A 25,119-nucleotide genomic window follows, 5' to 3' on the forward strand; every position below is an offset into this window, starting at 1 on the left:
AAATCATTGGTTGAGACAACTATAAGATTGATACCTCTTGGCTTTTACAGTAGACATATTTCCTTTTTTGTTAGATACGGACACTTGGGATGCTGCGGTCCAGATTTGATTCTGTTCATTCCGCTTTCAGTGAGTGTCTTGTTCCATCATCAAAAAGGGAGGGGGAGAGGGAAAGGGAAAGACATAACATGGTAGGGTTTTCGTTTGTTTGCTTGAATGTGTAGAACTAAGTAGATATTTGTCCAAGTATACATGCAAGGGATTCAAACATGTCTCAGAAGCTTTCAGTTTGTTACCTAGTACAACTTCTGCCACTTCTTTTCCTAAAGCAGGCACTTATTGTAGCAGGGTGGTTCATCAGAAATAAAGGATATTGCGAAATTTTCGCTGATGTGGAACGAATTCATACTTTCTATGTGGACAGAAGACTTGATCAGCAATAGGTTGAGAATACTGCTTAAACCTGTATGCTACATATTTTAGGTTATGACATTGATTCATTTGTTGTTTTGTCTTGAATCTTATTTTCCAGAGAAAGGGATCTGCTACTTGTACCAGATTCATCAAGTCAAATCTCTGTTGTCCAGTGGCCTCCTTTCTTGCTTGCTAGCAAGGTATAGTCTTTGCAAGTTTCCTACTGGTTATTATTTTTATTATCCTCCTGGATTGACTTCTTTATTTTGTTGCTTATTCTTGTAAGATTCCGATTGCATTAGACATGGCAAAAGACTTCAAGAGAAATTCTGACACTGAGTTGTTGAAGAAGATTGAGAATGATGAATACATGCGTTCAGCAGTGATTGAATGTTACGAGACACTAAGGGATTTATTATACAATCTTCTGGAAGATGAAGGGGATAGGAAGTAAGACAGATCCAACTTTTGTGATTTTTTTTCTTTGAGTTCTTCTTATACTTCTGTTATCTCTTGCTTGGACACCATGCTAGTTTGGTATCTGTTTCATCTTATGCAGGTTCATTACTCTGATATGCAATGAAGTAGAAGCTAGTATCAAACAGAGAAAATTTCTCGGTAACTTTCGAATGAGTGCGATGCCACCCCTTAGTGATAGATTGGAGAAGTTTCTAAAAAATTTGGTAACCGATTTCTTTGTTTCTTTTATTTCGGACTCCTTCGTAGCGAGTTCAGGACTCTGAAGTCATATTTTGGTATTTTGATAGCTAAACGAAGACGAGTCAGATGCCGATATCGGGTTATACGAATCCCAGATCATCAATGTCCTGCAGGATATAATGGAGAGTATCTATAAAGATATTATGGTTAATGGGCGTGAGTAAGTTCTGAAAAGGGAATACATCCCAATTGGAAAATCCTTGCAGTATTCGACCACAGCATGTATGATTGCTAATTGATTGCGTTGTTTTTTCTTGTAGAATCCTGGAGACAGCTCACCCACACCATCTGGATAATCAGAATGGGAAAAAAGAGCAGAAGTTCGAAAAGATAGATATTGGCCTCACAAAACAAACAGTTTGGAAGGACAAGGTTCTGTCCTTACTTTTTGTCTGGAACAAATTTGGAGTAGTTATTCCAAGTAATGATCACATATTCTTTATCCTTTCTGTTTTTTAATTTGTGCCACAGATTCGTAGACTTCAGTTACTTTTGACTGAAAAGGAATCTGCCATGAATGTGCCAATGAATCTGGAAGCTCGCCGCCGTATGACTTTCTTTACGAACTCCTTATTTATGAATATGCCAAAAGCTCCAAAAGTTCGTGACATGCTCTCATTCAGGTCAGTTCCTTTCAAACTAAACCCTTTTCTATCTAGTTCAGAAAGATAAGTTTTCATCAAAGCTATTGCTAGCCTCTTGTCAAATTTAGAAGTTTACTTTATGTTGCTTCACATGTTTTGGTCCACGGTGAAGTTATGATTAGTGACGATGTCACTTAGTGCACAAATTGAACTATTGAAAGGAATCTTTGCATGGTACGAAAATTTGAATCACTGCCGATGCCAAGCATAGTCAAAATTGAGGACAAGATTACACATCCGTTTGCTGTTTGATATGGAGCATTTTGTACTGTACAAGCTTTATGTACATTTTGTTCACATATGATGGAGCAACACGTTATATTTTCTTCTTAGTAGAACTATTTTCATTGATGACGGGCATAACAGTTGTAATTGCCATTTAAGATGACCTAATCAGTGGAGCTTAACACATGTTGACATTATGAAAACTGATGTAACAACAAGGAGAGCGATGATTAAAAAAAAAAATATCAGGGCCGGTAAACTTCTTATATTGAAAGAACACAGAATTATGTGCAACTCTTATAACTGGTTCAAATGGCTATCGAGCATGTATTCTTCAAAGGTCTAGGAAAACAGGAAATTTCATTAAGAGGACTGATGAAGGGCTGATGCAGTAGTAGGGGCATTGAGAGGTCCAATAGTGTTATAGCATCCAACTAAAAACCAATTGGCAATGAGTGGAGAAGCCGCCCAAGCTCATATACTAGTTTTGGAGGAGATAATTAACCGGTGTGGGACAAACTGCAACTGGTTATATGAAGTGAAAATCCTTGCTGCAAAGTGTAGGATAGACCATAGTTGTCAGTTTTCACTCATGACACATCCAAAACACAATTCAAATTAGGAGTAGACCCTATACCACAAATCACATAAGGACTTATATGCTTTCCGGTTTATATGAGGTTAAACAATCTTTGACTGGTAATTCTTTTTCCTTTGCCTTTTACCCCCCTTGAATTATAATCCCTATAACCTAACTGTTTAAGCATTATATCAATATTGATATGACTCATTCGATTTGTCATTATCTTGGTGTCCTAGCATATACTTAGAAATCTTTTCAAAGCACTAAGGTGCATTTTGAAAGTCAACCACCGTATAACTTTATAGTTTTACCACACTCATCATTCTTGAGTTAAACACCACACAAAATTTCTTGCGCTGCACCTGATCAGCTTGATTTTGTTTGTTACAAAAGATAGTACTGTGGTTATCTTCCTTTGATTATGATTGTGGAAAGCACCCTGTCCCCCAGTTGGCTAACACTGGGAAACAAAATTGGCCAAGGAGAACATGTCACGCCCTCAATTTTTAACATAAATAACAATACCATTTTAATTACAAATCCTCACAATAGTACATAAGATACCCCAAATTACAATACGGTTCCCGAATACCACAAATCTGTCAAATTGATACAGTAATCCAAAAATAAAGAAAAAAGTACAATACAGTTTGATTTACGAAGGAAGACATGTACTTCAGAAAATAACTTTATCCTTTGATGTCTGCATGCATTTCATATCCTTGAAGATTGTGTCCTTATAGTGTACCTGAAAATGATAGGTTGAGATACACTAGCCCAGTAGAAAAATCTATACTCAAGTTATATGAAAATGCGATGAACCATGCGTCCAAAATCAATGGGTACAACAAAGTGTCAGAAAGAAAGGTGAGTCTTTCATCACCAACGAGCATACCACTACCTAGGAAATCAAGATTTCATAAGGATATTCCTAACAGTTCACACGTCTAACTAGGACCAAGTCCAACTCATATCGTTCTAGTTAAACCACAACTGGTCCTCAACAGTCACTTGTCCATCGCTACGCCAATTCAAAGTTTAGATTCTCATATGAACACTCCATTCTGCCTCGATTTAAATACATATGTGAAGATCACACACCAGCAATACCATGATATGAACAACGTACTCCAAGATGCTAATGACAGTGAATATATCTCACAGCGAAACAATATAAACATATCACAGAATATTCCTTTGGAACGTAATCAATTTGCCTTGTATTTCTCATGTGTTAGTCAATTTCCCTTTCTTTTCTTTTTTTAAACTATTCCGGGCATTTGGGACCCCGTGCATCCACTAGGAATCTTTCATTCAAGTCCGGGCATTCGGGACCCCGTGCATCCACTAGAAACCTTTCGTTTTTGTCCGGGCATTTAGGACCCTGTGCGTCCATTAGAAATCTTCCATTCAATTCCGGGCATTTGGGACCCCATGCGTCCACCAAAATTCTTCCATTCAATTTCGGGCATTTGGGACCCTGTGCGTCCACCAAAATTCTTTCATTCAATTCCGGGCATTTGGGACCCCGTGCGTCCACCAAAATTCTTCCATTCAATTCCGGGCATTTGGGACCCCGTGCGTCCCATGCTCATTCCGGCATCGCACCATTCGATGGATCCGTGGCTTTCTTCATATTTATGGTATCGTTCTACTTCTTGTTTCCCATTTCACAATCCTTAATGACCTCATGCTCAATATATAACCAATCTATATCATTCATACAACATGTCATACGACCTCGTTATATCCACATACCGATTGATCAATAACGTTCCAAAGCATTCCGAAACAATCAATCATGGCATAACATCAACAAGTAGATAAGTATACACCATTTCCTCATGTACATCACACTACCCTACGTATCGTACCAACCCATCACAACTCAACGGCATGCTACCCACTAGTGTCAATACTTGAATCTCACGGAACGAGCGCCAAAGGAGTTTGAAAGATACGTGAGTGATGAGTCATGCGGACACGCATTACTATGCTACCACTCGGATCACTAGAAAAGCCCACATCTACCAATTTTACTTTCCTCAACGTCTCACATAGCCTACGTTACACCCAAACAACCTTACGGTACATTTTCCATTTACAACGATACTAAGATTACATTTAACGAGTATCGAAGGGATTGGAACGATCAACGAATCATTGGAACCCGAGTAATGAAGTTTTAGGGATGATTGGAATGTGATTGGAGAGTGTTAGAAGTGATCGGGGGTCAATACAATCGACGAATGATCAATAGAGTTCAAAACAGTTTTCTGAGTCATTGGTACCAATACCTCAAAAAGTAGGTATCGGTACCAAACCAATCCAGTGAGCAATCAAAGTTAAGGTATTGGTACCTCAAAATTAGGTATCGGTATGGTACCGGTACCTTAAAAAAGTGGTATTGGTCCACTGCATTACAGTGGGCGATTTGCAGAAAAACCAAGAATGAGCATAACTTCGAATCCAACCAAATGAAGCACGATTTTGGCACACAACCAACTCATAAACATATAAAGAGAGTAAGAAATCCCTACCTCATGTCAAGGATCGAAACCCACTCGATTTGAGCAAGCCCTAGCTCTCCAAACTTCGAAATCATCCGAATACTCCTCCTCCGAGCGAGACCCACGAAATTCAAGCACAAGACTACGGTTGAGGGGTGGAATGGAGGTGGATCTTGGTGGACTTTTGGTGGAATTTTGGGTGAGAGAGCAAGGGAGTGAGAGAGAGTGAGAGCCGAGAGAGAGATCGGGGGATGAGAGAGAGGAAATTGGGGAATTCTTTCCCCTACACACACACCCACACATATATATACCCACACAATCACAAATTGCACATGCACTCCTTTACAAACAACTTTCCCACATTGACCCCAAATCAAATAATTCAATAAATTCCTCATTTATTGCATATTCTAACATTAAAAATCTTTAAACGATTTCCAAAAAAATACGGGTCTCTACAGAACATTAGAACAACTGAGTTTAGCTGGTGTCCTATATGCGAATCTTGGATTGGGAGAAGTCTTTGGCAAATTGTAGGATACCAGATTTTGGTGTGGATTGGCAAATAGTTCTGGAGGAATTAAATTTCTTGAATTGAAGAATTCAAAACCTAAATTCAACTATTCCTCTGATTCATCAAGTTTGAATTTGTACCTAAATTCAACCATTCCTCTGATTCATCAAGTTTGAATTTGTTGAGGCAAAACAAACCTATTCTTCTAATCTGATCAAGTTTAAAATAGGGGAATTTAATTCCTTCTATTCTGTATTTGTTAAAAAAAATTGTTGATAGGTTTGTCATTCCACGACTCAAAATGCATACTTTTATCTATGTGGTCAAACCTTTGCTGGGCTTAATGAGAATATAAAACTAAAATATACATGCTTTGGTATGATTTTTATAGGATAGCTGAATGGGCATGTAAAGGGAATACTTAGACTGCTTAAGAGACTGATGATAGTGTTGTTTGTAGAAGAGTCTTGTAATAGAATACTTAGACTGCCTAAGAGACTGATAATGATACTGTTCATATTCATACTAGTTCTTTGGTTCCTTGGTTTCCTAGTGTCTGTATAATATGTTTCATCTTCATTATCGGTGGTTCCTTTTGATTTGACCATATCATTGGCTCATCTGGGTTCTGTTCATATGGTTGGATACATCCCCTTGTCTAAGACTTGATTAGTGTCTGTCAATCTATGAGTTTATGCTTCCTGTCTTCCTTATATACCATTTTGTCTCATTGCTTCTTCATGATTTAGTGTCCTAACTCCATATTACAACGAAGAGGTTCTTTATTCTGCGGCTGAACTTGATCACAAAAATGAGGATGGGATTTCCATTTTGTTTTACCTAAAGAAGATATATCCTGGTGAGTTTCGAATTTTTGGCTTCATTGTGACGTTTCAGTTGAAATAGGCATGCAATTATCAAATAATACCTATTTTTCTAATGCAATCTAGAGGAGTGGGAAAACTTTGAAAAGCGCATAGAGGATCCAAAACATGGGTTTCCAAAAGATGACAGGGTGGAATTAATTCGTCATTGGGTATCGTATAGAGGGCAGACACTTTCTAGAACAGGTACGGATCATGAGGAACTTTTAGCCCCTCTTAATTCTTCGGTGTTCATGGAGTTTTACTTTCTTTTTCAATATCTTTGTATCAGTCAGAGGAATGATGTACTACAGGCAAGCTCTTGAACTTCAATCCTTCCTGGACTATGGTGGAGATAGTGGTAAGTGGTTTCTGTCAATATTACGTTTTTGGTATTGTGAGTTTATTTAGTCACTTTCTAATTGATATTTCTGACATACTCGTCATTGGCCAGTAAGCTGTAGCCATAGTAATGACTAATATCTGTTTCCTTTGCAGCTATTTTGAGCGGATACCGGACCATTGACAAAAATAGTAGGCTTCATAAGGATGTCAGGGAATATGCACGTGCTTTGGCAGATCTGAAGTTCACCTATGTTGTGTCTTGTCAGAAATATGGTGCTCAGAAAGCATCCAGTGTTCCCAAAGATAGAAGTTGTTACTTGAACATTCTGAATCTCATGACTAAGTAAGTATCTTGTTGTATAACAATACTTAATAGTTGCTGATTCCGAGCTAAATTGTCCCCTCTCTCTCTCTCTCTCTCTCTCTCTCTCTCTCTCTCTCTCTCTCTCTCTCTCTTCCTTAATTGAATTCTCCAGGAATCCATCTTTACGCGTTGCTTATATAGACGAGGGAGAGAAAACCGTGAATGGAAAATCTGAGAAGGTTTATTACTCTGTTCTTATCAAGGGTATCAAGAGTGGGGATTTTAATTTAGACCAGGTATGGAGTATTAACTTTTCTGAACGTTGTTGGTCTTGAAGTTTATTTTATAACAATAACCAATTAACTGTGGTTCTGCTGTAACCTGTTTTTGGTCACTTATAATATTATAGATAATATCTTGAGTGTCCTTCAACCTTGCAATCGTAGGAAATATACCGCATCAAGCTTCCAGGTCCTCCAACAGAGATCGGGGAAGGGAAACCTGAGAATCAAAACCATGCCATTATTTTCACCCGTGGAGAAGCTCTACAGACCATAGACATGAATCAGGTAAGTTCAATTTTTCAGCTTCATATGAAGATGCACTTCGAACTGACACCTTGTTAATCTTTAGGATAACTACCTTGAAGAAGCTTTCAAAATGAGAAATGTGTTGGCAGAGTTTTGGAAAACTCATCACGGGCAGCGACAACCAACAATATTGGGCCTAAGGGAGAATATTTTTACTGGAAGGTTGGGCTATCGTGTATCTTCATAAACAGACTATCTTGATGATTGATCGTAGGCTTAAATAAATCAGCGTGTAGAGAAACAATGTGAATAGTATTGTCCATGTATATGCATATTCTTATTTGGTTGTTCTCATGACAGTGTTTCATCACTCGCCTGGTTCATGTCCAATCAGGAGACAAGTTTTGTGACCATTGGCCAACGAGTTCTGGCAAACCCTCTAAGGTAAGCCCTCTTCTTTCTCTTCCTTCCTTCCTGCACACGTAACGTTATCATGTGGATTTGCGTTTGATGCTATAGTTAATTAATACAATTTCATCATCAGCTTTAGTTTGATTTTCACGTTAGTTTCTATTTCTCTATGTTTTGGTTCCTTTTGTTTGTTGTTTCCTTCTTTCAAAGAGGGTATGGAGGTTCTAGGTAGAAAATGCTTGGTAACATCTATGTAACAACCAAACTTGATAAGAAGCATGAACAGCTCGAAGAAAATGGGATCGACATGTCAGAACGTGTCCGACACCACTCTAGTTGAACACTCACCAGCAGTCCGGCATATGTTGGCCACTTGTCTCATTGTGTCCTATTATTTATATTCATCTTTTAGAGTTGGATACACGAGTCCATCACTCGCTTCAGATACTAGGAATCAAACAACTTGAGCCTTAAGTCCCAATGAAACCAAGAATATAACACAACTTGCGTTCGTCTCCATTCATTTAGTACAAAACTGTATGCCCTAGTGATTGCATTCTCTGAATGATAGCTGACATTTTAGTTGTTTTCAGAAGTCTATTTTTACCATTTGCTGTAGGCATGGTGTTGGTTCTTTCAAATGTTTGTCAATTAACGCAGTTTTGGGACTGGGGTAAAAAAAAGTATATGTCATAACACTGCTAATAACCTTGACAAACTTATCTAGCCAAACAAGAACACAACAGTAACAAACCTCAAATATTTCTCCATTCCTCAAGAAAGGAAAGATTATCTTAGTATGCAGATTAACTGCATTCTTCTTCAGATGGTAATTTATACTGCCATTGACGATCCTTCATCTGTTTTTCTCATCTCAACATGTTCAAAGTAATCACAATTTGCTCAACCGGAAAAGTTGTGGCTTAGACTGGATTGGTTGACCTATGTCTATGCTATTCTTGCATGAGTTCTAACTGAAAATTTTATCTGCCATTTACAGGGTACGATTCCATTATGGTCACCCAGATATATTTGACAGAATCTTTCACATAACACGGGGTGGCATAAGCAAAGCTTCCAAGACTATTAACTTGAGTGAGGACATATTTTCAGGTAAAGTTTTAGTTCATCTGAAGATGGGGAACTCATAATGTAGTTTCATGGTTAATTGTGTTGTTAAAGCATCCAACTCAAAACCAATTGGCAATGAGTGGAGAGGCCGCCCAGGCTCATATACTATATTTGGAGGTTATATTTAACCAATGTGGGACAAGCTCTAACACTCTCCTGCATGTGTGACCCCTAACTCGCACATAATGAGGGGAAAAATCAATTCAACACATACGATAACAATCAACTATCAACGACAAACAAAGGGGGAACCAACAATTAACTAGCTCCGATACCATGTAAAAGCATCCAACTCAAAAGTCAAAAACAATTGGCAATGAGTGGAGAGGCCGCCCAGGCTCATATACTATGTTTGAAGGTTATATTTAACCAATGTGGGACAAGCTCTGACATGGGTAAATCTTTTCAGGTTACAATTCAACTCTACGTGGAGGATATGTAACCCATCATGAATATATCCAAGTAGGCAAGGGGCGTGATGTGGGAATGAATCAGATATCACTTTTTGAGGCTAAGGTTGCAAATGGAAATGGAGAGCAGACACTTAGCCGTGATGTCTATCGGCTTGGACGCCGGTTTGATTTCTACAGAATGTTGTCATTCTACTTCACAACAGTTGGTTTCTACTTTAGTAGCATGGTGAATAATCCAATTAATCTTCTCATGTTAATTCACGTTCTATTGCATAGTTTCGTAGTTGTGGAAATTTTCATGTGATAATTGATGACTGCATTATGTCGCCGTTGCAGGACTATCTGCCTGGTTGCACTAACTATCACTAGCACATTCCTTTTTGGGGGACCGGGTAGTGATAGAAGGGAATTTAAATTCTCAGCTGGAAAGTGATTGATGAGTTGATCAATAGCACAAAAAAAACCGAAACAAGAAAAAAGTTGAAAATGTGTGCATGCTCGCTGATGGGTTAATCATTGGGAGAGCTTGTATCAGTCCAATAGCAGTTTTAGACCTACAAAATGACTTTCACCGCCCAAATGGATCTTTTATTTTCTTACATTTGTTTTTTGTTTAGAAAATGCTACCCTGCACTCATGAACAGTATGAATTTATGATAGTCAAGTATGTATCATTTGAAAGCTAGTTGCAAGTGTTATTTCGTTCTCTTGTCGCCCCACCTATCACCTCCTCTCCCCACCCCAACTCGATGAGCTCTGTGTGTGTGTGAGTGAGAGAGAGACTGAGAGAGAAGTCTGTAAAGTTTTTCCAACCTAGCACCTACAGAACTCGGGAATTTAAATCTTGTATCAGCTCATGAGCTATGCTGCTGTCCACCCCTTGAAGCTGGTTGCATGTCTTAAAGTCCAAACCCTTTGGTCTCCCCTTCGGGAGGTGGATGTGTAAATTAGGAAAGTCAGTTTTCTGTAATTTTACCTTCAATTTCATAATTATGTTTGCATTCAGTGCATGAACGACTGGGCTTGAAGCAAAAATCATGTTTTTGCAGGTTACGGTGCTTACAGTATATGTATTCTTATATGGACGTTTATACATGGTATTGAGTGGGTTGGAAAGGCGAATCATGGAGGATGCAACCATTAATGAAAACAGGGTCCTTGAACAGGCTTTGGCTACCCAATCTCTATTTCAGCTGGGATTGCTCTTGGTGCTGCCTATGGTAATGGAAATTGGTCTTGAGAGAGGGTTTCGCACTGCCCTTGGTGATTTCATCATTATGCAACTGCAGTTGGCCTCTGTCTTCTTTACATTTCAGCTTGGAACAAAAGCCCATTACTATGGCAGAACAATATTGCATGGAGGTTCCAAATACAGAGCTACTGGCCGTGGATTCGTTGTTTTCCATGCAAAGTACGCCGACAACTACAGGATGTACTCACGAAGTCACTTTGTGAAAGGGTTAGAAATGGCTATACTGTTGGTCGTTTACGAAGTCTATGGTCGAGCCTATCGTAGTTCCAGTTTGTACTTGTTCATCACTTTCTCTATGTGGTTCTTGGTTGCTTCCTGGTTGTTTGCACCTTTTATATTCAATCCATCTGGATTTGACTGGCAGAAAACAGTTGATGACTGGACAGACTGGAGGAGGTGGATGGGAAACCGTGGTGGTATTGGTATCGCACAGGATAAAAGTTGGGAATCCTGGTGGGATGGAGAACAGGACCACCTAAAAAGCACAAATATAAGGGGAAGGGTGCTTGAGATAGTCCTTGCATTTCGCTTCTTGATTTACCAATATGGAATTGTCTATCACCTGGATATAGCTCATGGCAGTAGAAATATTCTGGTATGGCTTTCTCGGGAAAGCAATATTTGTCCGCTTTATTATTATTATTTTTTTATAAGTCAGTTCTCATCTAACAACCCACTCCGTATTATTTGTTGCCAGGTTTATGGACTCTCTTGGGTTGTAATGCTAATTGTTCTTGCAGTCTTAAAGGTATGCTTGTGGAATCCTTGACTATTAGAATGGAAACAGATATGTTTTCCTCCACACTTTTCATTTCTCATTAGTTTGCTGGTGCTCCTGTTCACACTGTACTTAGTTGTTTTTGATACCTTCAGAAATATGTTGCGTCTAAGTACTGCCTCTATTCAAATGGCCTGAACCCTTTCCTTATCACAAGAAAAGCAACATGAAATATTTAAAAGAACTCAAAATTCTGGTTCTCCAGCAAAATTGTACGTTTACCCTCGAAAGATTGTACAAATTGTAAGTTGTGTGGGTCAGCCCATACTAGGAAGTGTTGAAACATACTTGGAAGTATTCACGCCTGATGGCTTTGGCCCATCACTTCAAGATCCAAGGCTTGATGGTGGCTGGGAGATATTGAATTGGAGAGTGGAACAAACTGTTAGTATTTTCCCTCTCTCAGAAAATATGATTCTCTGGATCCCATATGTAGTGATCATTATTTTACAGATAAGAGCTCTAGCATCTGATATCTGTTATTCAAGTACAAAATCTTATCATATAACCCTTTTGGAAACTCCATATCATGGATCAGGTCATAACTGACCCAATTGCCTACAAAAACTTTATCACAATTCATTGAAGGCTTGACTAAAGTTGGCAGTTGGCACTTATCTTGATTTTTTCATGAATGATATTTTCAAGAAATGAAAAGATAGTTCTGCGGAACTACCTAATTCTTAGTATCAACTTTTGTGATTGTTTTAGTGATTAGCTCAACCCCAATTTGGGATCCTACTCACTTCCAGATTCAAACATATTCCTCGGATAGCATTGACGTAATTGCATTATGTATAGACTTTTGGTAATGTTTCCTTTGTGCATTGGAAATATTTCCATTAATGTGCATTAGGCAATATGGCAACCGGAAAATTCGATCCTTGGACCAATATACCCTAATCAACATAATTTTGGCTAATATTGCTTGTATAACACTGTAAGTAATGTGTGGCTTCCAGATGGTTTCGATGGGAAGACGGAGGTTTGGCACGGATTTTCAGCTCATGTTCAGGATTCTCAAAGCACTTCTGTTCCTTGGTTTCCTGTCCGTCATGACAGTTCTATTTGTAGTCTGTGGTCTCACTATAAGCGACATATTTGCTTCTTTCCTTGCCTTCATGCCCACGGGCTGGGCCCTTCTTCTGGTAAGTTGATAGCTATGCGGTTTGTAATAGTTTCGGCACAAACTGTATGAGATTTCATCGTTTGACATAAGACGAAAAAGAAAGCCGATGATATTAGAGTCGACTTTCCTTCATGAAAAGTAAATTCAGAATTCAGGCAAAATGTCCATTCAAGTACGCAAAGATGATCATTCTATTGTGTATCGTCGGAACTAACAACATAAAGCACCATGTTTTAGATACAGAAATGAAGGAACAAAATACGTGTGGGATATCTAATGGAGAGATTCCTCCATGTTTAGTAATCCAACCCAGGGCTCATGTTAAACCATCCTCTGTGGTGCAAGTACGTGTACTTGATTATCTGTGGAGTTTGTGTTTTCATTTTGCGAATGTTAGATAGTGACCTGCGGAGATATGAAAAAAACCCTTTGTGGTTCCCAACTCACAATATTTTCCTTTCTCGAGGCTTGAGTTTTCTTGAACATAATTCTCCCAAACGTATCATAGTCCCCTTGAGAAGTTCAAATATTGTCTAAGGTAAATTTTGCACCAAGTTCCATTTGGTTTAAGCTACCAAAACCTATGCTACGTCCCAGTACCATTCTTGTGCTTATAAACATAAGAGGACTTTTGAAATGCAGTAGCCTGGAATGCGTGATTTTCATTAAAATTTCTAAGGCGTCTTAAATTAACTTTGTTGCATTTCTTTTAAGTTCTCGTTTTGCACTATAATATCAGCTGACATGATTTCGTTTTTTCCTTTCAAGATTGGACAAGTATGTAGGCCATGTTTGAAAGGCATGAAATTTGGACTATGGGACTCGGTATTGGAGCTAGGTAGAGGTTATGACTACATAATGGGAGTGCTGCTTTTCATGCCCATAGTCATACTATCTTGGTTTCCATTTGTATCTGAATTCCAAACGCGCCTCCTCTTCAATCAAGCTTTCAGCAGAGGTCTCCAGATATCGATGATTCTTGCAGGGAAGAAAGACAAGGAAGACGAACTGCGGGATGCAGAGAAGAACAGAACCAGCGCTGCATAAGAGAAGAAAGACAAGACGGGCACTCACCGGTGAAACTTCTAACACCTCACTTTTATCATTTTTTGGGTTAACCATAGTTAGCATCTTGCTATTTAAGTACTCCTTCAATGTTCAATAAGCTTTGGTAATCTTTTCTTTTCTTTTTTGTGATTCCTGTAGAAACAAAAAGAAAATAGTGATTGAATTTAACAAGAATGACTAATTCCATATATGATAGCCATGGTTGTTTATTTATTTTTTCAGATGGGGATGGCCATGGTTATAATCTTGTACTCTTTTTGTGATTGGTGCTCTATTTTACCTTAAATTCGACTCTCTCTCTCTCTCTCTTGCTTATCATTTTTTTGTGATAGTACCAAAGGAGCTTCGAATTGGAGATCTTAGCACTTATAGTATATTTATACAAGATGACAAATATTACTACTTTTGTTCCTAATAAAGTAAAAAGTTTGTCCCATTTGCAAAACGAAAACCTAAAAAATGCATTTTTGTCGCAAAAAATTTAATCTTTTTGCCTCTAGATAGTAAGTATCAATGCGTTCTTTTAATTAATCAACAAAATTTTGAATTTTACTTGATAAAGATGGATTGCCTCCATTCCAAATTTTTTGCTCCTAGTTACCTCTTTTGGTGTGCCAAAATTATTGTCCCAGTTGAAAAATAATGGACAAAAATTACTGAGTTTACTATTTTATCCTTATTTTTTGAAATTAAGTACATACAATGATGATGTTCTAAATGATACTAAAAGGAGGAAGAAAGAAACATGACAAGTATAATAATGATGTTCCTATTCTCTAATAAGTTTAGAATTCCCGAAATGAATCAATAAATTACGACAGAGGAAGTAATTGTTTTGAAGTTTTCATTTTACTGATCAGAGCATTTTTTTGGAAGGTTCGATCTCCTCTATCCTAAAAAATTTTGAGCTTCTATACTGAGAGATTTTTTAACCGTTGAACTATATAATTATTTTATATTTTAAATTTGACGATCGAAAAATTTCTCCATACTTGGAAGATCCTGCCTTAAGACAGGCAGTACTACTATGTACAGTAATTCCCAGTGCAGCATGAGCTTCGGCCGGCAAATCCCCGCAATATGGACCCCACAACACGCCAACAAAGCAAAAATATTTCGCCCGTTGTAGTTTAGTCTTGGACATCTCAACTACTATAAAAGCTGTCTGAGAAAGAACAGCCTTAACCAAACAGAGAGAATCTTCTAGACAGAGAGACAGTCTACAGAGAGAGAGAGAGAGAGAGAGAGAGAGAGAGGGGACAGAGAGAGAGAGATGGTAAAGTTGTGGGGGTTGAAGAAGAAGAAGGATTCGAGGAAGGAGCTATGGGGGGGTTGGAGACTGGGCGATGTTTTCAAGTGGAAGAAGGGGGGGCCGGGGGGGATCAACTTCAAGATCTCGATAAGGGACGGCGTCGTTTTCAGGATCCTCTACGTGTTGGAAGCCGTTGTCCTCGTCTCCACCCTCTGCTTCTTCTTCCTCTGCTGTGGCTGCCATATTTGATCCATCCATTCATTGATCCATCCCCCCTTTCCTTTTTCAGAATCTGGGTAATTAATTCACAACCCTCTTCTGCCTTTTTCCTTTATGTAATCTCTCTCAAGAACTGCTCGCAAAGAGAATTGAATATGAGACCATAGCGTGAGAGCAACTCTTAAGTCTCAGGCCAAGACCACCGTGCCAATCCTTGGAATTCTCTCTCCTCCCTCTCTCTCCTAAGTCTCAACCCTCTTTTCTTTTCTTTTCTGTTTTCGCTTTTTGAACCGAAGAAACTTCGCCGATCATGTACACCCATAAAGGTTAGTAGTACTATTATGTGTATGGGGGAGAAAAGGAATTGATTGTAATTTGTATTTTGATGAATCAGATTTTTGTTGATTTCTTTTTCTAGTCAATTGATTTTTATTTGTGCTCGATCTCTAAATATGGAGAACTTGATTAATTCAGTGCGTATGAAATTTTTATTATTTCTTAGCACTTAGCAGTATGTGTTGATAGATAGAGCATGAGGCTCGCGTCTAGGTAGGTAGGTTGGAAGGCGTTGTTTATTTTCTGTGCTGAAATTCTCCAGGGTTATGCGTTGTGGTGGTTTAGATTGGATGTCTAGGCTTTTTCCATTGTATTTTGTTGGAATCTTGTAGAGTGTGGAATGACTTTGATATGAAGGGAAAGGTGTTACAAAAAGCTAATATCCGGTGGGTGCATGTCCCTAAGGTTGACAGCATGCGTTTCGGGCCAATCCAGGCCGTCTATGCTCGGTAATGGACGATTCAGATTGCATCTCAACCGAATAGCAATGAACAGCCGAGATTTGTTTGGCTGAGATGCAAATTGAGCCGTCTATTGCCGAGTATGAATGGTCCGAATTGGCCCAATACGGACGGCAAGCACCCCAAATATTTGCACTTTGTGTATTGTGTATTGGGAAAAGTGGAATTGCTTGTAAGGTAGTATGTTTTATTGAATCAGATCTGTACCCAGATGGTTTAAGGTTTGTCTACGGTAGTACATTAGGGATGTCGGATTTTTCGGATATCGGGACGGATTCGGATTTATTTTTTAAAAAAAATTCAGAGATCGGATCAGATTTGGAGGTAAGTCTGTCCCCGCTCCGAATCCGATCTCCATCCCCAATCTGCTCCGATCTGTCCCTGAATATCTAAAAATCTATTTTTTTGATAAAAAAATCTGCCTCCGATTTGTCCCCGAATACTCTTTTTGATCAAAAATCTGGGTTTTTTTTTCAAATTCAGATATCCGAATTTTCGATCGGATCTCCGTTCTCCATTCGAGGCTGGGATGGAGGACCGAAAATATATCCGATAGGGGATCGGGGTGGATTCGGAGGTCGGGTGGAAGGTTCGTATTCGGATATGTCAATATCGGCCTCTAATCCGCCCCGTTGTCATCCCTATAGTACATCACTAGTTTGGGTCCATCAATTATAATGGTCCATCACTAGTGTGGGTACATTTCATATGTATCCCTAGCATTTTTGAATTATAATCAACTCAATGATCAAGATTCGAGACTAAGGGGTTTGCTTCATGCTATCTCACGTTTGAAAACTTTAAAGTGCAATCAACTCCTTTGAAATCAGTCCATACATGCTCTGATTTTAATTGAGATCACCGCATGTTTAAAGTTTGATCCTTAAAGATTAGTCGAAGTGCACGTTGACTAGAATGTTAGGAAGAAAATATGCAATTCTCAATCTTCCAAAACGTGGGATGGGATCATGGGAGAGAGATCGTTTCTTCGACGACAAAATATGTGAGTAGTCAATAGTTGTTTCGCGGAAGGAAAAGTAATTAATGATTGGATGATCCTTGGGCCACATATGTTGAAAATGATGTGTTCGAAAAGGTTGTCATTTACGCTACATTCGTTTTGTTTAGTTCTTTTCTAAAAAAATAAAATTTTAAATTTTTTTGACTGTTTCGTTATTCGTATTTTTTCGTTTTTAGTGATTTTTTGTCAATTGTTTTATTTATTTTATACTTTTTGAATGTATATAGCATATATCTATTTAAAAAGTAAAAGAATTTGTCAAAACGTTTAAAAAAATTACTAAAGAAGAAAAAATACGCAAATCTATAAAACTATTTATTTTAAAAATAAATCTCAAAATTGCAAACCAAACACAGTGATTGTAATGCTTCTAAAAACATAAGACCTCATCAAATGTAGGCTAAGCTCCACTAAGTTTTTTGGGGTTTTGTTTTTATTTAATTTTTTTTCGTGTTTGTTAGTTCTGTACTTAATTTTTGTGAATTATTGTTTCATCTCGTCAAGACGAATCAGAAAAGTTAAAAATTATGACTTTTATCCAAATATGTTTGGAAATATCCAAGATAAAGCCCAAAAGCCTGCTTTTGAGTTTTTTCTTGGATATTTTCGAGAATATTTGGATAAAAGTCATAATTTTTTACTTTTTCGATTCCTTTCTTTCAGACAATTCAATAATTCACAAAAACTAGGCGCAAAACTAACAAATACGGAAAAAAAAAATTGAATAAGAACAAAACGCCAAAAAAACTTAGCCTAGTTTTCATGTGTACTTGCATATTTTTTATGAAATCACTAGCTGGTTGCTAGCATTAATAAATACTAGTTTTGGCTTTTATTTATTAAATCGAGAAGATTAATTTAGTTTGTGGTATGTGATTGTTTTTTTTTTTAGGAACACAGCTTCCCCTCCCTCCCGACTGCCTTGTTAGAGATATGCAATTAATAATAAAATACCAAAAAAATACGTATCTACTTCAACTAGTCAAAAATTGAACCAAAAGCTTATATCTAACCAACTCAAATCGGTCTTGTACAAATTAAAAAAAAAAAAACCCAACTCGAATCGGTCATGGGCAACTTAACAAAGAATTTTTGGTTCATCAGCCAACAATTGAAGTCAATCGGGTCATTTCTTCTTGCTTGATGAAATCTCATTTAATAACAAGTATCGAACATTTTCGGATTGTTTGACCTTAGTACTAAACAAAATCAGATGTTCGGAATTTAAAGTCTGAACAATCTAAAAATGGAGCTATGGAGATGCAACAGACCCGAGAGAGAGAGAGAGAGAGAGAGAGAGAGAGAGAGAGAGAGAGAGAGAGAGAGAGAGAGGAATGACTTTTGGCTGATATTCGAAAAGTTATAGTGGTCGTTTAATCACCTTATTCGTGTAAGGGACTATCTCTCCAAGGCTACGCAACAAGTTTATGATATTTTTAAATGTTACGAGCCACTTGCACGCTACACTGATGTGTTCAACGAGCAAGGGAGTTTGTGTATAGGTGCCAAGAATTTTAGGAATTAAATGAGAATAAAATGCAGTGTTTTTGTTATTCTTACAATTGTAGCAAACTGACACGACTCTAGATAATAAATTTGATTCGGAATCACATTCTCATAACACTCTGATGCTATACCTCCCCATTCAGATCTTCATTTTTTCTTATTGATTTTGCAAAAATTCCTAGAGTATATTTACTGATTAAGTAGCCAAAAATAGGATAGCTTAGAGGATTAAAAGTAACAAAAATATTATAAAAACCTATCCAAGAAAGAAACAAGATTTTAATTTTTTCTGTCTACAAATTTATAGGGTGATCCATTTCTTCAAATTGCCAACTTCAAGAAACAAGGTACTACTAGTCAAAAGAATAATTTTTCAGCAAATCAAAGTTATTAAACTAATCAGAACAGCACATTAAAATTTAAAGAATTCCATACAATCCAAAGTGAACCAACATTCATGGAAATCAGTAAGAAGCAGCTAGGAGGGAAACCACTGGACGCGCCAATGAGACTACTTATGTGGACTTTTTAACTCCTAATTGGTTGTGGTCTACGATCCAAGTATCAAATTCAGATCTCTAAATTAGGAGCAAATCCTTGGCCATGGAGACAATCAGATGAAATCGAACATACGTATAATCAAAATGATTTTGACTTTGGCACTCCAAAAATCCTACCAATGCTTCAACAAGTGGAGTGCCAAAATCAATTGCATATAAAGTTTGATTTTGGCAATTCACTTTTAGAGCGCCAGTAGTAATTTTTAGAGCCCAAAAATCTTATTCTAATTGGTGCAAAATATTACACTTTTGGTACCAAAATTTGGTTCCTTCGAGTTGCAGTACCAAAATTTTCATTTTCAGGGAGAGAGAGAGAGAGAGCGAGAGCGAGAGAGAGCTCAAACAATGGCTTCTCCAGTGATCCAGAGATCTTCAACGCCTTCTTCCCCACTCCACCACCTCTCCTCCTTCAAACACCACCCCACCACCACCACAACCCCACCGTCTTCCACCACCAATCCATTCTCCCAACAACAACAACAACAGTCCCCACTCGACTCCTTCTCTATCGACCCCCTCTTCTCCCCCTTCCTCTCCCCCACCTTCTCCCCGGCCCAATTCTCCTCCCTCGCCCTCTCCTCCAACTCCTCCGCCTCCACCGCCGAAAAACTCCACCACTCCCTCACCCTCCTCGACTCCCACCTCCGCCACCTCATCCTCCTCAACCACCCCTCCCTCCTCTCCACCCTCTCCTCCCTCCGCCACGCCGACTCCTCCCTCTCCTCCCTCCGCTCCGCCCTCTCTTCCCTCACCTCCTCCCTCGCCCGCCTCCGCTCCGACATCTCCCTCCCCCACCGCCAGATCCAGCTCAAAACCCTAACCCTAGACAACCTCCACCGTACCGCTGCCCTTCTCGGTTCCACCACCCGCCTCCTCCGCCTATCCGGCAAGCTCCGCGAGGTTATGGATGCTGACAAGACTCTGGATCTCGCGAAGGCCGCCCAGTTGCATTACGAGATCTCGACTCTGTGCAGCGAGAACGAGCTGTCGGGGATTACCGTGGTTGACGAGGAGTTACTGTGGGTGAATGAATGTGGACAGAAGTTGAGGGATGAAGGGATTAGGGTTTTGGAGAGAGGATTGGAAGGGTTGAATCAGGCTGAGGTCGGAGCAGGTTTACAGGTCGTTAACTTAATACTATTAATGTTTAGTTCAGGTTTTCTTGTGAACTTATGCATGTTTCCTTAGTTCGTTTCGGTTTCTTGGACGCTCAATTGCATTACGAAATCTCAACCCCGTGCACAGAAAATTAGCTAATGGGTATTTCCGTGATAGGAATTGAAGTGGCATATTGTGTTACCATGTTTTCTTATTATGTCTTGTGTTTGGACTGGGTTATTATTCATGTCTAGTTTTTTTGTTCACTTTTGCATGTTTCCTTAGTTCTTATTTCTTGTAGGTTTCTTGGTTACCAAGTTTGTATACTATCTAAAGGCATATTAGGGCTTTGTTTTGATAATGAATGAGAGATAGGTTCTTGGTACCTTTATTTTCTAACATGGTATTAGCATGTCTAACACAGGTGTTTTACAATCTCGGGGAATTGAGAGTTGCTGTGGATGGGATGGTGAACAAGTATAAGAGTCAGGGTGTGAAGGCTGTGAGCGCTGCATTGGATATGAAGGCTGTGAGTGCGTCGTCTGGAGGTGGGTTTGGACCAGGAGGAATACAGAGGAGTGGAACCCCTCAGATTGGTGGAGGGGGAAAGGCAAAGGAGGCACTTTGGCAGAGGATGGGGAGTTGTATGGATCAGTTGCATTTGATTGTGGTCGCGGTTTGGCATTTGCAGAGGGTGCTTTCGAAGAAGAGGGACCCGTTTACGCACGTTTTGCTGCTTGATGAGGTCATGAAGGTGAGAGAAAAAGACAGATTTCTGCTACGTTTTTGTTTACTTCGTGTGTTTTGTGTTGCCTATTTGCTATTTGTAGTTTTTTGTTTTCCGCAGTTAGTGATTTCCAATGCATATATTGTGAAATTAATCTGTTGATGAACAGGGATTCCATTGTTGAGGGTATACATTGGAATGATAACTTCCCTTTCTGGGTTGTTGATAAGGTAATAAGGGTGGGAGTAGAAGTCAGTGTAGAGAATTTCCTCGTTTCTCGTAGAACGTTATATTGGTACATGGAGCTGCTTCGATGATGCTAAGTGCATTAGCGAAGATGTGATTTTAAGAAGTTTGGCTGTTGTAAGAGTTACAGAGTTGGTACTGAACTGGAAAGAGTTATTGAAACCAGCAGGCAATGTTGGATTTGAAGTTGTAATTGATTGTTACTTCCCACAACTAGTTTCCTGTCATTCTTGGCTTTATGAATCATGATATCTGCTTCAGTGTAGTTCTTTTGAGTTGGCGAGTCCCTCTTTTCATAGTTGCATGTATGCACGTAAACTAATCAGGAGAGCAAATGGTTGATAGCATGCACCGTGTTTTGTTAATATGCTGACCTGCTTCACAATTTTAGTTCTGATTGCAAAGCTGCTTCTTCTGAAAACGGGCCTTGGCAATGGAAAGATAGGAAGAGAGAGAGAGTCTGGGCATGCTTTAGCTAATGTGCCATTTTGGATTGTAGATGTTTATCCTTCGATACATGCCAATGATGTTGATAATATTTGGTGTCTAATTTCTCAGTCTCTGTTCTTTATCGTCTGTGAATGATTTCCGAGTTTTGTTTTGCTCATGCGAGATCTTGTTTTCGTAGGAAGGTGATCCAATGTTAACAGATCGTGTTTGGGAGGCACTTGTGAAATCTTTTGCAAGCCAAATGAAGTCCGCTTTCACTGCATCAAGCTTTGTGAGAGAAATATTTACTGGTGGGTACCCAAAGCTATACTCCATGATAGAGAATCTTCTCGAGAGAATTTCACGTGACACAGATGTCAAAGGAGTTATACCTGCTATCAGCTCAGAGGGAAAAAATCAAATGGTTGCTGCTATTGAAATGTTTCAGACAGCTTTCTTGACCCTCTGCTGGAGCCGCCTGTCAGAACTTGTTGATACAGTATTTCCCGTTGGTGGCCGAAGTATTCCTTCCAAAGAACATTTCTCAAGAATTATATCTCGCATTCAGGAAGAGATAGAAGCTGTTCAGCCAAATGGGCGCTTGACTCTTCTTGTTTTGCGTGAAATCAGCAAAGGTCTGCGTTTGCTTGCACAGAGAGCTGAATTCCAGGTACTTTTCTTGTTATGTAGGTCAAAGCAGTTTTAGTAGTTCTTATAAGTATTATCGTTTTCAATGTTTTTTAAGTCTGTTGTGCTGGACTAAACTTTTTCTTTGGATAAGTAAAGTGAAAATATAGAAAAGATTGTGCTAGGGGTTAGCAATTAGCATCCTCATACAAGCGAGATAAAGAGAGATGAATAAGAAAAACAGAGAAGGAAAAGAAAGGTAAAAGAAAATACTTAACTACCAGACAATACAGCAAGAACCCACTCATTACACTCAATACAAATCATTTGCTTCAATCAAACTTACGTTGTATTTAATGGAGCATTGTAGCCCTTAAGCTCCCTCTCCTTTTTAGATGCAGAGCTTCCCTTCCTGATTTCCTCTTGATGCAACCTGTTGTCAATTATAGGTTGGGATCCCTTCCTAAACCAAACACGCTACCAGTAACACTTGATTTATTATGTATCAAGTAGGTAGTCTACAGTTTTAAAGGGTGCCTGATCCTACGCAAAATATAATCTACACCTCTGAGTTCATGAGTAGCAAGCACAACACAAAGTTGCATTAGAGCGTAGAATTGAAATGTCTAATAGGAAAGTGGGGGTAAAAATGCAATCAATGGATGATTAAGTAACATCCCCTACTTTGATAAATTGAAAATATTGAAATTGACGGTCTATCATTCCATTCCTATTGCTATGCTGCGAATTCTACAGAACATATAATGTCTGGATGATAATAGGTAGGAAATCTAGAAGGGAATAGGTTCTGTTGGTAGGTCATGCTTTTGTGCTTTCTTGATCAACTAATAGCACTGTGATGTGTACGTGTTTTTCTTAGTCACCGAGCAAGATTGCTTGAACTCCTCCAGCACCCGTATGTCGATTAGGCAGATGAACAAATTCTGTCGAGACACAACTATCCTATTTAAATTTCTGCTCGTGATGTCAATTTGTACCTTTTTTTATATCATGATCTCAATTTATACATCTACTTGTGTGGTAAATGACATGCAATTCTTTTCCATGGCAGATATCCACTGGCCCTGAAGCACGTCAGATAACAGGTCCCGCTACTCCATCTCAACTCAAGAACTTCGCGCTTTGTCAGCACTTGCAAGAAGTTCACACACGAATCTCATCTATGATGACTGGACTCCCCACTATTGCCTCTGATGTATTGTCTCCATCTCTAAATAACATATATACAGTTGCTTGCGATTCGGTCACATCCTTGTTCCAAGCCATGGTCGAACGGCTGGAGTCTTGCATCCTTCAAATTCACCTACACAACTTTGGCGCGGATGGAATGGATGCCGCTATGGACAATAATAACACATCGCCTTACATGGAAGAGTTGCAAAAGTGTATTCTCCACTTTCGCAGCGAATTCCTATCAAGGCTTTTGCCTTCATCAAATAATGCAGGGTCCGTGGGGACAAAAGAAAGCATTTGCAGTAGGCTTGCGAGGAGTATGGCTTCGCGGGTTCTAATATGCTTCATTAGGCACGCTTCTCTGGTTAGACCCCTCTCAGAATCGGGAAAATTAAGAATGGCGAGGGACATGGCTGAACTGGAACTGGCCGTAGGCCAGAACTTGTTCCCAGTAGAACAGCTGGGCCCACCGTACCGGGCCTTACGCGCATTTCGGCCAGTCATCTTCTTGGAAATGTCTCAACTGGGTGCATCTCCTCTCCTTCAAGATTTGCCACCTAGCGTCGTGCTTCACCACCTTTACTCCCGCGGCCCTGAAGAATTGCAATCACCGATGCAAAGGAACAAACTTACTCCTATGCAGTATTCCCTGTGGATGGATTCTCAGGGGGAGGATCAGATCTGGAAGGGAATCAAAGTTACTCTCGATGATTACGCCGCTAAGGTGAGGGCAAGAGGGGACAAGGAGTTTAGCCCTGTGTATCCTCTTATGCTGCGACTGGGGTCGTCTTTATCAGAAATGACCGTGTCGCAATGACCTTGATGAAGGCCTTACATCACTCCTTATCCCTTGGGTATAATTCATTGCCTGCCGAGTCTTCTCTTATTTTGAGTTGTCATTTCTTTCATTGGTTCCCCTGTTCATTTCCCAAATTTTGTATTGTTCATTTTCCCGACTACATATGTAACAATTGGGATCTACACATCTTTGTTATACTAATAGGAATTGGAGATTTGCTTGCCACATAAATTTATCATTAGACTTCTTTGCAAATGTATATTGAATTCCAGAAACAATTGAGCTCGAAGGTATGAAAGTGATGTCTTTGCAATAAGCTGAAAAATTTGGCGCACTGCATAGTAATAATACATGGATAGATGAAGTTGCAATTTTCTTTTCCGCTGTTTCTATGTTTAGTGTTGATTCTGCTATATTTGAATCTTGGATGTATAAAGGGAAAGAAAATGGAAATTGAAATGGCATTCATTTTGTTCAATCTTTTGTGAGCTCTTTCCGGCCACTCTGATGATGGGAGCCATTCACTTTGTATTTTGAATGTGAAGGAAGTTGTAGAACTGTGGTGGAAAGAAGCAAGAATTTTTCTAAAAGATGGAGGGATCATAGTGCGTATGAATTTCTGGTTTGTATGGCTTTGCGAAACGAGCCAAATGTTAGCCTGTTCAAATTTGTTCGTTGAGTTTTAACGAACTTAGACAAAAATTTGACGAGTTGAGCTCGGGTCAAGCTTGCCTAGATTTGAGTCAAACTCGAGCTTATTTATGAGCCTTGACAAACCAAGGATGCCAGGTATTCATGCACTCATAAACA

The 25,119-nt window shown here is 39.1% G+C and overlaps 2 protein-coding genes and 1 long non-coding RNA gene across 3 annotated transcripts in view; 2 read left to right on the plus strand and 1 right to left on the minus strand.

Moving 5' to 3' along the window:
• The window catches only part of LOC131311800 (callose synthase 7), a 28,303-nt gene extending 14,248 nt beyond the window's left edge, over positions 1-14,055 (plus strand). Inside the window, exons 21-42 of the mRNA XM_058339376.1 lie at positions 75-191; positions 349-443; positions 533-614; positions 701-864; positions 974-1,097; positions 1,182-1,294; positions 1,395-1,506; positions 1,606-1,757; positions 6,360-6,469; positions 6,561-6,680; positions 6,766-6,834; positions 6,972-7,161; positions 7,295-7,418; positions 7,569-7,691; positions 7,756-7,874; positions 8,013-8,096; positions 9,064-9,176; positions 9,604-9,833; positions 10,657-11,454; positions 11,557-11,607; positions 12,600-12,785; positions 13,535-14,055. Coding sequence (XP_058195359.1) covers positions 75-191; positions 349-443; positions 533-614; positions 701-864; positions 974-1,097; positions 1,182-1,294; positions 1,395-1,506; positions 1,606-1,757; positions 6,360-6,469; positions 6,561-6,680; positions 6,766-6,834; positions 6,972-7,161; positions 7,295-7,418; positions 7,569-7,691; positions 7,756-7,874; positions 8,013-8,096; positions 9,064-9,176; positions 9,604-9,833; positions 10,657-11,454; positions 11,557-11,607; positions 12,600-12,785; positions 13,535-13,813 — 3,555 coding nt within the window. The 3' untranslated portion in view covers positions 13,814-14,055. The remainder of the gene's footprint in view (positions 1-74; positions 192-348; positions 444-532; positions 615-700; positions 865-973; positions 1,098-1,181; positions 1,295-1,394; positions 1,507-1,605; positions 1,758-6,359; positions 6,470-6,560; positions 6,681-6,765; positions 6,835-6,971; positions 7,162-7,294; positions 7,419-7,568; positions 7,692-7,755; positions 7,875-8,012; positions 8,097-9,063; positions 9,177-9,603; positions 9,834-10,656; positions 11,455-11,556; positions 11,608-12,599; positions 12,786-13,534) is intronic.
• LOC131311801 (uncharacterized) lies at positions 3,090-5,380 on the minus strand. Its single transcript, XR_009195592.1, has 2 exons — positions 5,127-5,380; positions 3,090-3,334 (listed from the first exon to the last, which is right to left on the minus strand). It is a non-coding gene; the product is annotated as an uncharacterized LOC131311801 (long non-coding RNA).
• Positions 14,056-19,433: 5,378 nt separating the features above from the next.
• On the plus strand, positions 19,434-24,625 carry LOC131311802 (conserved oligomeric Golgi complex subunit 5). Its single transcript, XM_058339377.1, has 4 exons — positions 19,434-20,311; positions 20,712-21,041; positions 21,889-22,359; positions 23,389-24,625. The coding sequence occupies exons 1-4, from the start codon at positions 19,535-19,537 to the stop codon at positions 24,325-24,327; spliced, it is 2,517 nt and encodes an 838-aa protein (XP_058195360.1). The 5' UTR covers positions 19,434-19,534; the 3' UTR covers positions 24,328-24,625.
• Positions 24,626-25,119: the final 494 nt, after the last annotated feature.

Source organism: Rhododendron vialii, chromosome 12a (assembly GCF_030253575.1).
Source record: "Rhododendron vialii isolate Sample 1 chromosome 12a, ASM3025357v1".
NCBI lineage: Eukaryota > Viridiplantae > Streptophyta > Magnoliopsida > Ericales > Ericaceae > Rhododendron > Rhododendron vialii.

Bases quoted from the DNA above. Each gene is read 5' to 3' on its own strand.
- LOC131311802 (XM_058339377.1), top strand. From the start codon at position 19,535: ATGGCTTCTCCAGTGATCCAGAGATCTTCAACGCCTTCTTCCCCACTC. The intron at 21,042-21,888 runs GTGAGAGAAAAA...TTGTTTTCGTAG, and splicing joins TGCTTGATGAGGTCATGAAG to GAAGGTGATCCAATGTTAAC. The intron at 22,360-23,388 runs GTACTTTTCTTG...TTTCCATGGCAG, and splicing joins CACAGAGAGCTGAATTCCAG to ATATCCACTGGCCCTGAAGC.